Here is a 17,533-nt window from a genome sequence, read left to right as displayed (position 1 = left end):
ATGGTGTATTTATCCCAAACCATCATCTTTGAATGTTGCAAGACTTTCGCCTTGTATGTAGATCGGGGTAATTACATTCATTGCATTCCTAGTCTGAATCACAATGTGATTGTATGGGTGGTTACCTGGCACTGTAGGGTTGCCACCCGTCCTTTAAAATACGGAATCGTGCCGCGTTTGAGAATGAAATTGCGCGTCCCGTTTTGAATCAATACTGGACGGGATTTATCCCGTATTTTTTTTATCATTTTTTTTTTAAAGCAGCGTCTCATGCAAATCATCCCACACGCATTTTATGAAGATGCCTCCTTTCCTACTTTTGATTGGGTAATACTTGATGTCATCGTTAGTTTGATTGGTGTTTTTAACTGTCCAGTGAGGAGGGCGTGTCTTTTAAGTACAGTCTGCAAAGTGTTGGCACTGAGATGTGGCGTCAGCGCCATAGTTGAAGCCCCTAACGTTGCGGTCAGCAAGTCGGCTAACATCCACCATGTGCCGTCTTTCAGTTGCGAGAAGCAGATCATAGAATGGTTGAAACTGTTGCCCCTAACGTTGCGCCACGGCGTGTGGTTCATTTATACCTCGTGTGTTCTCATTAAACTTTTATCTCGCGAATATGTTATTGCAATCCGCAGCGGGAGCGTTTCTATAAACTTAATTTAAACTTACGTTTTACACCGTGCTTACAGTGAACAACGTCAGTTACCTTTGTTCCCGCGTTTGATAAAAGGTGAGCTTTTAAGCCTGAGAAATCACCCCGTAAATGCACACGTTTAATTGCACATGTGTTAATATGTATGCTTACACAGTATTAAAAGACAGTCAAAAATTAACGTCATTTACCTTCGTTCCCGCGTGTGACTCGTGCTGTAAATCTCTTCCTTGTTTTTAGTTCACGTGATTACGTAGGAGGCGTGATGACGCGATATGTGACTCCGCCTCCTCCATTACAGTGTATGGACAAAAAATATGTTCCAGTTATGACCATTACGCTTTGAATTTCGAAGTGAAACCTGCCTAACTTTTGTAAGTAAGCTGTAAGGAATGAGCCTGCCAAATTTCAGCCTTCCACCTACACGGGAAGTTGGAGAATTAGTGATGAGTGAGTCAGTGAGTCAGTCAGTCAGTCAGTGAGGGCTTTGCCTTTTATTATTATAGATATATATATATATATATATATATATTGACTTTTATTTTATATATGTCATTTGGATGTAAACCAACGAACCAACCATAGTAAATGCATGGTTTGATTGATGCGGTTATGTGAATTCAGTTGCTTAGAAAATAGAGAAGAACACTGGACCATTCTGACCATGCTGTAACAGACTCCTGTAAAAGATGCTCCCTCCTCAGCTTGGTGCTGCAGTGTAATAAATGACGCAGGCAGACAAGCCTTTCTCCTGCCTGATTACTGAAAAAAAGGTTTTATCAGAGTTGTCTTGTTAGAGGATAAGTTTCTTTCTTTAATTAAATTGTTGATATTCTACCACAATGGAAATTCATTTAAATGTTCAGTCTATTTAGTTTATTCCTTGCCAGTACCAATAATGTGATTTTAAATATCACCCTTTTCCATTAACACCATCCCATATATTTTAACCTATGTATCTGTTACAAAAATGAATTGGTTGAGACTGAATCTCACTGGCCTTTAGTTATCAGACAAGAAACCCTTTCAATTTTACATTGACAAGAGTACCAAGACACTATAAAATGACAGATACTGGCAATAATTAATGAGATGTATTATTACCAACAGAAGAACAAAATTAACAATTTTTAAAAAACAATAAAAGGGGCTTTTCCTTTTTGCATAAAATGGTAACATTATGTACAGATTCAATGAAAGCAATCAGTAATATTGGTTTACTTCTAAATATTGAAGCACAGAGCTACAGTATATTTAATTAATTATAAGTATTAAGAATTCACATATGTAAATCTCACAGCAGCCATAAATGAAAATGTTAAATGATTTTTATGTGTTAACCTCCAGTAATATAAAGATTTTTTTATTTTTTTCTTAAGTAAGTGTCCACCAACTGTGGTGCCCGGAGGGCATTCATGCCCGGCCGGGACGCCCAGGAGGAGTGGAGGAGGGCTTGTGCCTCCTCCAGGACACGAGGGGGCGTCCTCCCTGGTGGCTTTGGGGACCATGGGTACGGAGCTTGGAAGCTCAACCCTGTAGGGGCCAGTGGTCACCGCCAGGGGGCGCCCCGATGCCTTGGGAATGTTGGACCTCAACACTTCCGCCACACCGGGAAGTGCTGGGGGTAAGAGAGATGGAGACACCCGGTGGACTTCTGGTTTCACAGCTGGGGCTTCCGCCACACAGGGGTGTGGCTACAGGCCCTCAGGATGCAGCTGGAGCCCATCCGGGGTGAATAAAAGGGGCTGCCTCCCTCCAGTCAGGGGTGAGAGTCGGGTGGAAGAGGACGAAGCTTGGTGGAGAGGAGTGGAGGCGGACCAAAGACTGAGAAAGGCATTGCGCATGTGGCCAGGACTTAAGGGATGATTGGTGCTGAGGCACTGGGTATGTGCACTGTATATAGTATAAATAAACACGTGTGTGGTAAAATCATCATGTCTGCCTGTCTGTGTCCGGGCTGTTCCCCACACAACAAATACATTGCCAAAACATTTTCTTTCAAAAACATTAATCAACTTATAGTTATTAATTTCTTCCAATTTCAAGCTTTCAGATTCCTTGATATCAAATTATGTGCATTGTGCAATAGCTATTTACAGATGTAAAAGACGTCCTTGAGTTCTCAGAAAGGCGCCTTGTATAAATAAAATGTATTATTACTATTATGTACTTCAGTATGCTGAAGTTAAAAGTTAATAACATCGTCATTGACAATTGTAGTTATCAGCAAAGAAACCAAGCTTTTCAACTTTAAATTAAAAAACCCAAGTAATTATTTGTTCATAGATCTATAATACAGAAGAAAAATTAATCAACGGCACTATTTATTTTTACACCTTTACTCTTTTGTTAATAACCAAAGCCTTACATTATGTTAAAATTCTTCAAAGCATATGGCTGCCATACCACCCTTTATTCTGCAGGGATACCATTAACATAAAGGGCTATAACCAATCATTGAACATTCAAGTATTAGTACTATGTCTCAAAGCCTCGTATTATAAAACCTTATGCTAAAAATACATGTAACACTTTTACGCAAGTTTAATATGTTTGTCCATCAGTGCATCGACATACTTTGTAAACTGGGTATTCAGTTCAAAGATGTGAGGAGCTGATGTTAATTCTGGCAACAATGGGTACAAGCCCATCACATGAGACATGAACAAACCCACACTCACTCATATACCAGCAGAAGTTTATACAAAACCAAACATTAAACAGTTGGATCAATTTTTTATGGACAACAAAGGCAACACAGAACAAGAAATTCCATCCAATTTAGTCACCACTGCTATCAATATTAACGTGTAATTCAAGGACGTGCACCAAAATGGGATTTGGCTTAAATACACTACAGGTCAAAAGTTTTAGAATGCCTCTGTTTTTCCAGTTGTTATTCAAATGTAAATCAGTTGAAATACAACAAATGACCTAAAATGGTAAAAAGGTAAGCAGTAAACTACCCAAAAACTGAAAAAAGAGGAAATTTCTGAATATTACAAATGGGCCTTCTTCAGGGAACAACTAATAGGTTATAACCTTCAGATGTTCTGCCGCAATTAAAGTAAATTAAGAATTGCAAGTTGAAGCAAACAATTTACACAGGTGTCCCAACTTCTGCTGATTACTGAAACTGGAAGAAACTCTGACAGGAAGAGATTTGGCAGATCCAAAATCACAACCCAATCAGAAGACAAGTTTCTGAGGGTCAGGCGCCTCACAGCACAACAGCTTCAAGCACAGTTTAACAGTGGTCAAAAAAAGAAAGTATCAGTTTCTACTGTGAAGAGGAGAATTTGTGCTGCAGGTTTGAAAGGTCAATTGGCCGTAAGAAAGCCATTCCTTAAAGAACAAAATAAGGCCCTGAAATACAGGCTATGGGCTAATGCAGACTGGACAAAGTCTCTTATTCATAGTAGAAACTGACACTTGATTTTTAGTGTGTATTTTTAGATAAATTATGTAAAATAATTCCTCAAGCATACATTTGCACATTTATTAAACATGTTGCCCTGAAACACAGTTAAAAGCAACCATGTAAATGCCACATATCTCCCATATTTAAAGAGAAAAAAAGGTTGGAGAACAATTAATCATAAGTTCTAAGTCAAAGTAAGAGTGGTGCTTTTTTATTTATTTAGTCCAGGGTATTATGGGAAGAAATAAATGTAAGTGTGGAGCTAAGTCCCTTTATAGTAGATACTGTGGGGGGGAAAAAAACCCTAACATAGCAATGTTGGTTGCATCATTTTTTTTTAACTTTTATACATAATTCTCAAACAAAGGGATGATAAACTAAAAATATAAATACATAAATTCACCTAAAACAGTAGGAGTGTCATTTCACACACACACGGTATCCCTCTGGATATATACACTCTTGAAAAAATACTAGGTGTTCATCTTTATTTAATGCATTACTTGATTAATAATGCAACTTTCAGCTGTATGTCACTTTTATGAAATTTTATCATTCTGCTACAATATGCAAGTAAAAACGTATTACAGCTTGAAGCATGGACAGCATGAACACATTTTCAGAAGTGATGCACCAAATTAACATCACTCTGGAAGAAAATCTTTGAATGCCTATCAGACAGCCTTGGTGTCACAATCACTCCTAACTCATTAACAGCCGAGTTCAGAGTACTCCCAAATGGGCTTATAGTGGAGAAGGACAAACTGATTGTAATTGCTTATACCACTCTACTAGCACATAGATTTATCTTCCTCAACTGGAAGAATCCCAGCCCACCTGTTATAAGTCAGTGGGTAACTGATGTTCTATACTATTTGAAAGTGGAAAACAATAAATTCTTACTGAGAGGATCTGTTTAAAAAAAAAAAAAAAAGTTTTGAATATGGCAAGATCTAATTAATGAAATCTTCGAATAAGCATTTATATCAGGGAAAAGAACACTCTTCTCTATTTGTTCTTTCTTTTTTTATTATTTCTAGATTTGCTACTCTCTCTCGGGTAGTGATTTGGTTTGTTAAGTTTGACATGATTGTATGGAATGTTGTTTTCGTCAAATAATACCAATAAAATTAAAAAATAAAAATAAAAAAAAGAAGTGATGCATCTGTGTGAAGTTGTTTATTCTAAATTTGGTAACCACTTTCCATTCAGAGGTGGTTTACTATCAGCTTATTCAGTGACAGATGAACACCACATCAGTACTATTTCTGAGATAAGAGAAAGGGGAAGAGTACATTACTAACTCCATCTGGCTGCTGTAGTAATGGTATCTGTGGAGAATTTAAGATACCCTCATAACTTCCCATCACACCCACATCTCATCTACTTTATCTTAATTATCATCCAGTGGTAACAACGTAATAAGTCTGATGCTTTATTAAGAAACATGTGGGTTTTCTCTGATTACCTTGGTTTCTTGTCATGTATCAAAAATATGCTGATTAGACTGACTAATGGATGTTATTTGGCCCTCCATTAGAAATAATTTGAAGACTGGCATGTGCTTTACATTTGATGCGCCTTGAAAATGGTCAAAAATATACAGGAATAAGAACGTTCAGGCAACTAATGAAAGATTTTAAGAATAACATGGAACACTGACTAGTACCTAGTGAGTAATCACTGAAAAGCTTGCACCATTATATGAACGTTGCACATTCTAATATTAACATTTTGGACAACTAGTAGAAAATGAATCGACAAGCTATATATGATGTGATGAATGCCTTGCTTTTGTTAAAATGTTTCCTTTTTTTTTTTTTTTTTTAAATTACTAAGCATTTTGAGGATGTTTGTATCCATGACAATGGTATCACAAATGTTACATACTGTATATACTGTATATTTGTACAATTGGAGGATGTTAAGTGACTTGCTAAGGGTGACAAAGGTAGGACTTAGTCACATTTTGTCACTCACTGCTTAAATGTTGTGTGTTCCATTGCTGTAACAATTTTCCTATAATGCATATTTTTGGAAAAAGATACAATTTACATAAAAAATGCAACATTCTGTAAAAGAATTATTTTCACTTACAAAAGCATTCAATTGTAAGCTTCTTTCCAAAATGGAGATACTGTATAACCAATCATATTAATACTTTATAATAACAGCATATTTTCAGAAACATCACATTATTTAATCTTTTTTTAAAAAACAAACATTATGCCAATGGCCAAACATTAAAAATATCACAAATGTTTTCTACAAGTGTTTTGTGTTTTCTGAGAAACAAGCAACATTAAACACATATAATAACTCACACAGTACAATAATTTAGCCACAGCAGAAATGCAAAATTCCCTGGGACTTAGGGGTAGGCAGATTGCACATTTAAGTTTATACAGTCAGAAGCTAGCCCATAAAACCTATAATAAAAGACAAGAGACAAAAAGAAACAAGTTGGGAAATGATACACACTAGTGCTGGACGGTATACTGGTTCATACCAAAAACCGTTTATTTTTTTTATGATATGGATTTTTCTTGTACCACTACACCGGTTTAAATTGCCTAAACAACGTTCGGAAAGTGGCGCTGCGGGAAACTGTTTAAGGGAGACCTTTTTCACTGCTAAATCGGTGTTGCGAGGGGGCTCTTTTTCACTGCTACACCGCTAAACAGTTGTGCAACGGAGTACATGCAGTAGTGTAGGTATTCCGCGGTGAAAATGGACAAAGAACATTCCAAAACTGAAGTTGTAGCAGACGATAAAGTCGAAAATGATAACACAGAAGAACTTTTGCTGAAAAAGGAGTCACGTCTGTTGTCTGGAGATACTTTGGATTTAAAAGTTCGGATGTGGACCATTATGTTCAAATGTGTGAATACTGTTTCTATACTACTGGATAATACTGCGGGCGGCACAGTGGCGCAGTGGGTAGCACTGCTGACTCGCAGTTGGGAGACCTGGGGACCTGGGTTCACTTCCCGGGTCCTCCCTGCATGTTCTCCCCGTGTCTGCGTGGGTTTCCTCTGGGCGCTCCGGTTTCCTCCCACAGTCCAAAGACATGCTGGTTAGGTGGATTGGCGATTCTAAATTGGCCCTAGTGTGTGCTTGGTGTGTTTGTGTGTGTCCTGCGGTGGGTTGGCACCCTGCCCGGGATTGGTTCCTGCCTTGTGCCCTGTGTTGGCTGGGATTGGCTCCAGCAGACCCCCGTGACCCTGTGTTCGGATTCAGCGGGTTGGAAAATGGATGGATGGATGGATGGATAATACTACAAGCCAAGTTGTACTTCTTTTATTTTTTTCAATACTGTGTAATGTACCTGGGTACTGTGTAATAGTGTGACGGACATTTTGACTTTATTCTCGACATTTCTACTTTATTCTCGTCGTTTGTCGAGATTAAAGTCGACATGTTGACTTTATTCTCGTAATTTGGTATTAAAGTAGAGCACTGTAAACTAAATTTCATCTTAAAATGAATATTTAATTTACTAGGTTTTCTCAAACCCCGTCATAAGTTATGTAGCACATTAAATGCTTTGTGTTAAGTGTTCCCGGAACCATGTTAATTGCTACGTGCTTCTTAAACTGACTTCCTCTTGCACTAAGAGGAGGTGCAGGCAGCACACAGAATACATTAGTTTCATGATATTCCTGCTCCCTGAACATTTAGAATGCTAAGATAAATACTTGACATAATTTTCATGATGAAATGCATTAAACCATGTATTAATCATGTGGGGGCACGGTTGCATGGAGGTTGCGGGGTTCCGGTTGTTCCCAATTTGAATTTGCAGGTTTTTCTGGTGGGTATACTCGGCGTGCTTCAGTTTCCTTTCAAAGTCATGTAGGATGTGGGGTTTTTGTAAGGCTATATTGACCCTGCTAGTGTATGTATTGCTCGTATTCACCCTGCGATGTGCTGGCGCCACGTTCAGGATTTACTCCTGCCTCGCACACAATGCTTGCTGGGATGGGCGCAACCCTGAATGGATGGCATATTTAAACATATATAACGAAGATTTTTTTTTTTTTTTTTAAAGTTCTGAACACTCCGTGGTCTAAGTTTATAACTACGTTTAATTTTACAAAGACATTTATCGTGTGGTGATTGGTTATGCGGAGAAAGAAAAAGGAAAGATAGGAAAGGAAAGGTAGGAACTGCGGGTTTGGTACTTGAGACAGAGACAGCACGCATGCAATAAAGAAAGCCTGCTCAGAAGAACATGCATTGAATTCTGTGTTCGTGTATCCGACCACCAGATTACAAATCCAATATTTACACAATATTTAAGTTAAACCTGTGCGATACCCATTCATACATCCAGTTTTTTGGAGCCTCGTCACACCTGCCATAAAGTTCTCTATACTGAACGTATACCTGGGGACCCCTTACTGCGAGGGTGCAGCACTACCGTGCATGTTTAATACCTGCTTTAATGCATTTCATCATGAAAATTAATCTTAGCATTCTACATTTTCAGAGAGCAGGAATATCATGAAGTGAATGTATTCTGTGCGGTGAATGCTGTCGGCACCTCCTCTTAGTGCAGATGAAGTCAGTTTAAGAAGTGCGCAGTGATTAACAACTGGGTCACGGAACACAACACAAAGCATTTAATGTGCTACATTAACTTATGATGGGATTTGAGAAAATCTATTAAATTAAAAATTGATTTTAGGATGAAGTTTAGTTTACAACATTCTACTTTAATGACAAAATAAACTGAGAACAAAGTGGAAATGTCGACTTTAATCTCGACATGTAGTTTTTTTTTTTTTCTTCACTGTGGCCCTAATACGCTTCTGTAGGGCTATACCACAAATAGCATTATAAATACAAGTTGCAGTTTTATTATTTATGTATATAGCTTAGCTTGAAGCAAGGTCCATATTAATGCAGTTTGCCTTAATGACGGTAAAGATGTCATCACCAAGTTGCACTTGTTTTATTTTATTTTAATTTGGTAAATACTGTGTAATGCACCTGGGCTTTGAAGTCTTGGAAGTAATAGTAATAGTATTATCACTGGAAGTTGAACTGTTATTTATTGTATTGCTATTATTTATTAGTTTAAATATTATGCAGTTTAATGATGGTAAAGTTGTTTAAAAAGTCACTTTAACGTGTCAGTGGACAGAGATTGTTAACGTTAACAAAGTGTAGTTGGTTTACAAAAAATATTTACTATTTACTCCTTTTCTAAGACATATTCAGTGCAATACAACTTTTGACAAGCACCTCTGGATATTTTACTAAGTCTAAATGCCTCTTTGGATGGTTGAAAATATGTTAATTTTAGTTTAACTTGTTTGCAAACTTTGTTCAATAAAAAGGCTCTATATTTTGACTGCATCTGTAATGCAATGTGATTCCTTCTCTTCATTAGTGCCACCCCCCTTGAAAACTATCACTTTATGCAAACCTGTATTAATACTTGTGTGCACATTAAAATGTTTTTTTGTACAATGTACAATTCTCATGACAGTGGAATAGGTTATTCTTAGCCAGTAATTGCAGTGGAAAATGTGGTTAACATCCACTCATGCATGGGAATAGAAAAAGCCGTCCAATACCGTGAAACTGGCATAATTTTGAAAAATACTGAGATACAGAATTTTGGTCATACCGCCCAGCACTAATACACACTAAGTTTGAAGCAGTTTATATCAATTTTTAAAAACATGCAATTGGCAGCTTAAAATTGGTTTTGTTTTTATAATTCCTTAATCCATCTCCCCAATCAAAATAAAAATTAAACTTTAGAAACAGATTCTTACTAGTGACAGCAATGTTGATCTCTCCGGAGCGAGGTGTTAGTTCGGCATCTGAGTGAATCTGTGACATTCCTGAATGTCTCAGTGGTTCCAGGCTGATTGAGCTATCACTGGTGTGCTCTCCAAGAGATGATCTTTGATTAGCTGTTGGACCTCTAGTTAGTCTTTCCATATCAAAAGCAACATTATCCACACAAGGTAAATTAGGCTAGAAAAAAATCAAAACAAAGAGTAAAAACAGAACAAATACCTGAAATAATTCATTATATATTTATATATATATTAAGACATATGTATTATATACTGATATAAAAATCATTATTTATGAAACCTAAAAACAAAGAAAATTCATTGCTAAGAAATTGATAATTGAAATAAATTGGAGATACACCATTTTTAAACCCACATAATCCAACTATGGATAAAGGGGCCCCAGAGCCCAAGTAAGCAGTATCTAGTATATGGCAGAACCCATTCTGTTGCAGCCCCCTTTATCATACACTCTAGCATACACAATTCCTTGAGAATGTGGGAGGAAATTGTATCCAGAACAAAACGCATGGAGAAAACGTCAAACTCCACACAGACAACAACTGAACAAAGCATCCAAATCCAGAATGGAGAATCTGTGAATCAGTAATGCTATAAACTTCTTCACTTTACTGCTCCTGATTTGTAGATATTTTATTTGTAAATACAATAAATACAGTATTTGTTAAGTATTTTATAAGAACTTCTCAAAAAATGAAGACTTATCAGAGGTTTAAGATGCTTACAAAAATGAGTACAATGTTACATACTGCACTCAGACCTTTTAAATGTTTATGCGTTTATATTTGTTAGATACTGAAAAATTCCAAGGCTTTAGGTTAAAAATATAACAAATTCAGAAATAATATAGTAATGAAGTCAACTGAATCTCTTATTTGTATTTTAACATCATAAAAGTTTGTAATATAACAAGTGACAAATCAATACGTACATCTACATCTTTCAAAACTTTAAAATTTAAACAAGAAAATGGTCTCTATGAAGAGATCTGAATACAACATGAAGTTCATCGCTATTAATTTATACTCACTGTAATTCCAAGTGCCTTAAGAATATTAAGCTTGCACATTGGGCAGGTACAGTGTTCATTTAGCCAGGGATCTACACACACCTTATGGAACACGTGTCTGAATAAAGAAAAAATTAAATTAAAACACAGAGACACCCACTATGCATGTGATGGTTTGCAGATTAAGCCATGCACCTAAATATTTAAGACTTTCAAGATCTTCAAATGAAAGATTATTGACCCTACATAAACACCATTCTTATATGTACATCCCCCTAGTGCTGACTTTGCTTGACTTGGCCTCACTTAAAAGTTAGGAGAAACAACTATATTTTTTTAAATCTGTTACTTACCCTGTGCTATTTATAGTGATGGCTTAGAACAAACTTTAATCTTGTGTTTTTGTGGAATGAGTTCTTCAATTGAAATGCTCAATCCTGTTTAAAAGCACTTCCTACTCATGCACTATTCTGACTTTCCACAAAGTATTTAGCAATATTTGACAATATGACTAGGTAACTGACATGTGACCTCTGTTAAAGCCCACTGTATTTAAGCCTAATAGCATGTAGATATAAATTTGACAGGTTTGAACTGACTTGCCATGTGTCTGATCTGAATGAGAGGGTGATTGGATGAGAGTGTTCAGGAGAGAGTGACAAAGTACTGCATGTCTGTTAAAGTGTGAGAGTTCAGCGTGTGTATGTTAAAGTTATGGTGGGGCCTCGTCCTACGAGTACTTACTTTGTTAAAATTTGCCCCGAGAACTACCCCGGACAGTCAACTTGATGCGGTGATGGGGCTTGTGCACCGTAGGGATGCTCAGAGCTAGGTCTTCTTCTGCTCTTGATAGAGTCTCTCTTGGTAAAAAGATTTGGACAGAAAGGTCATACAAAGAATGAATTTGTACCTCATGAGGGTACAAATTAAAAAATAGTTTACCCTGCTCAGGAAAGGGATATCAGGACTCACTTCTGGAGCCAGACCTGGGGCTAGCAATTGGTGGGTTTCCCAAATTACCTGGCTGGACTCCACCTGAAACAGTGATGTGGAGCCATCTTGTGAGCTCTCCATCTGCAAGATGAAGGGTGAGGGTTGGGTGCGATACCAGTTTAGTGGCAGGCACAGGCAGGAAAGATCTAGATGAACTAGACCCTGGCAATGAAGACTGGCTTTGAGAACTTAAAAGATTACTTCTCTGGTGAGCAAGGAGGCTGAGCTGTTGCGGGGACTGGAGAAAAATCAGCTAGATACAGGTGGCATCACCTCCACACACAGCATGGGTTCAGGAACCAAAATTCTTGGTGTAGGATCTGTGAAAGACCTCAGGTAGCTGCGAGGATACTCACAAGCCATTGGCAGTAGTCTTATTGGGTGACTTTAATGCTCAAGTCAGAAAAATCAGAGATACCCAGAGGTCTGTGATTGGGAGGATCTGAACCAGAACAATGAGTTGTTATTGCATTTCTGTGCTCATGATGGATTTTCCATAACAAACACCATGTTCAAACTCAACTAGGTTCATAATCATACCTGGTACAAGAGTACCATGGGCCGAAGGTCGATCATAGACGTGTGTCAATATGTTTTGGTGCAGAGCTGATCTTCACTAAACTGATCTCCACTTGGTGGTGAATTGGATTTGAAGCGAGGGGACCAAATAGACCAGGGAAGCCTAGATGAGCAGTAAGGGTGTCCTGGGAATGTCTGGCTAAGGGTTCCGTTCATGATGAGTAGAACTCCTACCTACAAATGAACTACTCCCATGTGCAGACCGACACTGAGAACACCGAGTCTGTATGGACTCGGTGGAAGTGGCTGCTAAAAGCTATTGTCTTAAGGCATTCAGGGCTTCTCAAGGCGGCAACCCTAGGACCAAAAAGTGGTCCCTAAGATGAGGGAGCTGTCAGACTAGAGAAAGTGGCCTTCTGGGAAATGCTCTTTGTGGAATCTCTAGAGGTACTACTAACAGGCTAAGACAACTGCTGCAAAACTGGTTATGGAAGCAAATGCTGGAAAATGGGAGGAGTTTGAACAGGAAATGGAGAAAGACTATCAGATAGTCTTGATGCTGTTCTGGCAAATTGTTCAGTGCCACAGGAGAGGATGGTGTGACCATGCTTAGACTATGTTAAGCAGTGAAGGAGAGGCATGGACCTCTCCCAGGGAAATTGTTAAGCGATGAAATGTGCATCTGAGGAACTCCTCAACTCAGTGAACATGTCATATTTATTCAATGACCTTGTGGTGTTGCTGTTAATGGTGCTATGTAAAATAAAGACAGATCATATCAAATACTATAAAATGAACACTGAACCAGTGATTTCAGTCTTTTTACAATTTTAAAGTGCAAATACTTGCAAATAAAGAAATCTTAAGTAAAAAAAAAAAAATCAAAAGACATACAGCTATTATCTATATTTCTTGACAAATTATAGAGTTATTAAAAATGTACATGTATGATATTAAAAAGAATGAAAGTGTGCTAACTTACTTGCATGGAAGAATACGAACCACATCATTCATCTTGTAGCCTTCAATGCAGACAGCACAGTGGTTAAAATCAGGGTCTGTTTCCTGAAATAATAATTTACATAAAGAATTAAGCACACAATACACAGAGAAACAGTATTGTTTGTTTTAATACTACTTTGAGCAGGAGAACTGAGCATACATCAAGCTTAACATTAAAACTACTAACAACAATAAAACACAACACTGATCCTATAGTAGAACATCATTAATTAATTTTGTCAACAAAATTGATACTATTTGCCCTGGCATTGTTCCAACTGGTTATTTACTTCCTGTTGTTAATCATGGCATTGTCTTGGAATCTTTCAATGTTGTTTCATTTTCGCAGCTAAAGAGTACTATTGACACACTTAAGCTTAATTTCACTCCTCATGATATTACCACACCTCTTAGTTGAAGCTTTTGATGATCTTGGACCATTTTTGTTACCTATTATCAATGTTTCTATTAGTGAGGGGTTTGTGCCCTCATTTTTTTTTTAGATACGCCGTGGTGTAACCTTGTCTAAAAAGAGGCAGATTTAGATCCTGGTTTGTTAGCTATTTTCACCTGATTTCCCAATTACCATTTTTGGCTAAAATATTAGAAAGAATGGTTTATAATCAACTGGTTGAAAATCTTAATTCCAATAATTTATTTGAGATCTATCAATTTGGCTTTCGGCGTTTTCATGGTGTTGAGAGAGCCCCCCTGAAAGTATTTAATGACATCTCTCTCATTACTGACTCAGGTGGGGAAGCAGTCCTTTCCCCCTACACCTTTCTGCAGCTTTTGATACTATTGACCATTAGATCTTGCTGTTGTGGCTTAAACATCTGGTGGGGCTTAAACGGGCTGCTCTCAACTGGTTCAGGTCATATCTTACTGGTAGACACTTTTCAGTGTCTTTCAATTCCTGTTTCTTGTCTACTGCTCCAGTTAAATATGGTGTCCCTCAGGGATCTATTTTGGGTCCAATTTTATTTTCTATTTATCTTCATAATTTAGGAGCTTTTAATATTTCTTTTCAATGTTATGCTGATACACATGTTTATATTCTTGTTTGTAACTGCAATAAATCAGCTGCACAATTAATTGTCTTTTTGAACTAAGATCCTGGATGGCTGACAATTTTCTTCATCTCAATCAAAATAAAACAGAAGTGCTGATAGCTGGTCCCCTGCCAAAGCTCAAATTGGTTTCAAACTTCTCAGCTCTTTTTCTGAGAAAGTTTGATTCTGTTTCTTTAATATTAACTTATTTACACTGGCTGCCCGTTAGTTTCAGAATTTACTTTAAAATTTCGTTGCTAGTTTTTAATTCTTTACATGGGTATGCTCATGCCTGTTTATCTGAATTGAGTGTTTTACACCAGCCACCCAGAGAACTTGGATCTACCAGTCAGTCATCTCTTATGGTCCCTTACACTAAGTGTAAATTAAGGGGACAGGGCTGTTGTTGCTGCTGCATCTCATCTGTGGAACTCTTTACCTCATTATATTAAGGAGTCACCCTCAACTGAACTGTTTAAAACTGAGCGGAAGACTCATTTCTATTCTCTAGCTTTCAGTGACCTATACGGATACCGATGGTTGCCCTATTCTTAGTCGTCATCTTTCTTCTATTTAACACACCGCTGGCTGTATTTCATTTTACTTTATTTTATTTATTTCTATTTATTTTAATTATGTTCATTGTATGTTTTAATGTAAACCACTTTAGCTACAGCATTACTGATGTTGTTTAAATGTGCTCTGATGCACATCTTTATTTAGCACATTCAGCTGTTTCATTAGTGAAACACATAAAAACTCACAGTAAATGAGGGAGAGAGAGGGAGAAAAGGCAATGACACTGCATGGCCTAGCATCTAGCACCAAAAAATGAAAGTGAACAAAAAAAATAATTTTCTCTGTAGTAAATCTCCTTAAACCCATTAGGTGCAAAACATAATACATTTGACACCTCTTTAGTTTCCTTTTGAATGTGTAAGTTTGTGTGCCCAGAGTATCAAATATTTGCCTCCATGTGGATTATATATTAGAATTCTGGCAATTAAGTGTGGGATTAAAAAGCCTTATATAGGATGGCCCCAATCACTAATAGTAACATGAAGCTAAGACGCATCAAAGCTTCACAGAGCAATATGCATTTTGAAAGGATAAAGCTGCTCTTTAATTGTACAGAGACCTGTCTCTTTCAGTGATAACAGTCTAAGCTATCAAATAGAAAACAGAGTGGACCTTTTCTGAACAGGATATATACATATATTATATAGTTAGAAGCTGAAAAATCCCACAACAGTACATAGTGGTCTCTGGAATAACATAAAATTGACTGGATAGATCACAAGTGTTTAATTTACTTCTCAACTTTCAAATTATACTACACATTTGAAGATACTGGAAATTTCAATGTGACAACCATAATGCACATGGGTCTGAAAAGGCATTAAACTGTGGAAAACTTGTAGGTTGTATTATTTTTATCCCTAAACTATAAAATCTGCATATTATATCAAAATTAATATTATCACCTCCTAGCCCATCCTAAATAACTATCTCTAGAGCAGAGGTCGCCAACTCTAGTCCTGGAGGACCACCGTGGCTGCAGGTTTTCATTCTAACTCTTTTCTTAATGAGTGACCTGCTTTTGCTGCTAATTAACTTCTTTTGAACTAATTTTAATAATTGACTTGCTCTTGAAGACTCAGACCGCTTAATTGTTTATTTTTCCTTAATTAGCAGCCAAACAATAATGAGATACAAAATGAGCCAAAACAACTGGTGTCCATCATACAGTACAATATCTGAAAATAAAGAACAATGAAGGTCTGAGGAATGTTGGTCTGCTCAGGTCCCCAAAACATTTTAACAGTGCTCTTAGAAAGAGAAAATCAACAGTTTCAGAAATGTCTGCTAATGCAGCAAGAGCAGCAACAAGCCATGAAATTAAAGAACTTGTTTAATTAATGACAACAACTGGCACCTCATTAAGCAGCTGGTTGGAGTGAAATTAGTTGGAGTTTGAGGCCCTGACTTAGTTGGTCTTCTGTTGGCTCCCTCACTTCACATTTCATTTCTGTTTGGGTGCCATTTAAGGAAAGAAATAAAGCAATTCAGAGGAACGATGAAGAAATTCAGGGGAACACATCTTAAAAAAGCAATTCAATTAAAATTAATTCACAAGAAGTTAATTAGCAGCGCAAACAGGGCACTCATTAAAAAAAGGGTTAGAATGAAAACCTGCAGCCACGGTGGTCCTCCAAGACCAGAGTTGGCGACCCCTGCTCTAGAGTATCTCTACTAGATCTAATTACACAGGCCTTCTTTCTTCTGTCTCCCATGATGGGTGGCTCTCACAATTTCCAGCATTCTCAGTATGCAGCCCTCCACTGCCTCTAGTCATCATTCAGTCTACCTGAGGATAGGCTGCTGCAATTTATCATACTGGAACCTTATACAGTACAATATAACATTCAGAAAAGTGAAAGTCAATGATCTTACCTTATCTCCTTTCTTTACTGTTCTAGTGTTTAGCTTGCCAATTGCTTTTTTGGCTGCATCTCCTAATCGACGCTAAAAATACAAAAAAAAAAAAAAAAAAAATACAGTTTGAAATATTTCCCAAAAAAAAAAAAAACTTTTGTTTTACATCAAGATTTAATTAATCCAACTTCTTTACTACTTCTCCTGAATAAATATGCCAAAATGATTTCTTAATAAACAAGTACAAATTTTAATAATAACACCTTTTATGTATGGCAATCTTTTAAATATGGTTTCTTCCTTTGCCTTTATTAAGCAAAGCTCAATAAAACTTTCAGTTCATTTGCTTTTGTTTGCAATTATTTATGCATATAAAACAAACGCTAAACAAAGTACCTGGTAATGAGACAAGGTATAGAATAGAATGAAAGCACAACATCTTCAACTTCTATCCATGTTCATATGAACTTCTTCCTGGGACTGCAATTTCCTTCTACATTTTAAAAATACAACACTAAATTGGTCTGATGCTAATCCTGTGTCCTGTGATTAAGAGGTAGTGTTTGAGAGAGGCACCACTTTGTCTTGAACCCATGTGCTGCAGGGATAGAA

The 17,533-nt window shown here is 37.1% G+C and overlaps 1 protein-coding gene across 2 annotated transcripts in view; it reads right to left on the bottom strand.

The window, feature by feature from the left end:
• The window catches only part of rnf130 (ring finger protein 130), a 129,301-nt gene that overhangs the window by 20,836 nt on the left and 90,932 nt on the right, over positions 1 to 17,533 (bottom strand). For both annotated transcript variants that reach the window (XM_028812667.2, XM_028812666.2), the window contains exons 5-8: positions 16,940 to 17,011; positions 13,414 to 13,496; positions 10,941 to 11,037; positions 9,863 to 10,067 (exon numbers count right to left, since the gene is read on the bottom strand). In XM_028812667.2, coding sequence (XP_028668500.1) covers positions 9,863 to 10,067; positions 10,941 to 11,037; positions 13,414 to 13,496; positions 16,940 to 17,011 — 457 coding nt within the window. The remainder of the gene's footprint in view (positions 1 to 9,862; positions 10,068 to 10,940; positions 11,038 to 13,413; positions 13,497 to 16,939; positions 17,012 to 17,533) is intronic.

Source organism: Erpetoichthys calabaricus, chromosome 11 (assembly GCF_900747795.2).
Source record: "Erpetoichthys calabaricus chromosome 11, fErpCal1.3, whole genome shotgun sequence".
Taxonomy (NCBI): domain Eukaryota; kingdom Metazoa; phylum Chordata; class Cladistia; order Polypteriformes; family Polypteridae; genus Erpetoichthys; species Erpetoichthys calabaricus.
Note: the sequence above shows the minus strand (reverse complement) of the source record. Positions and strands in the feature narration are given on the sequence as shown.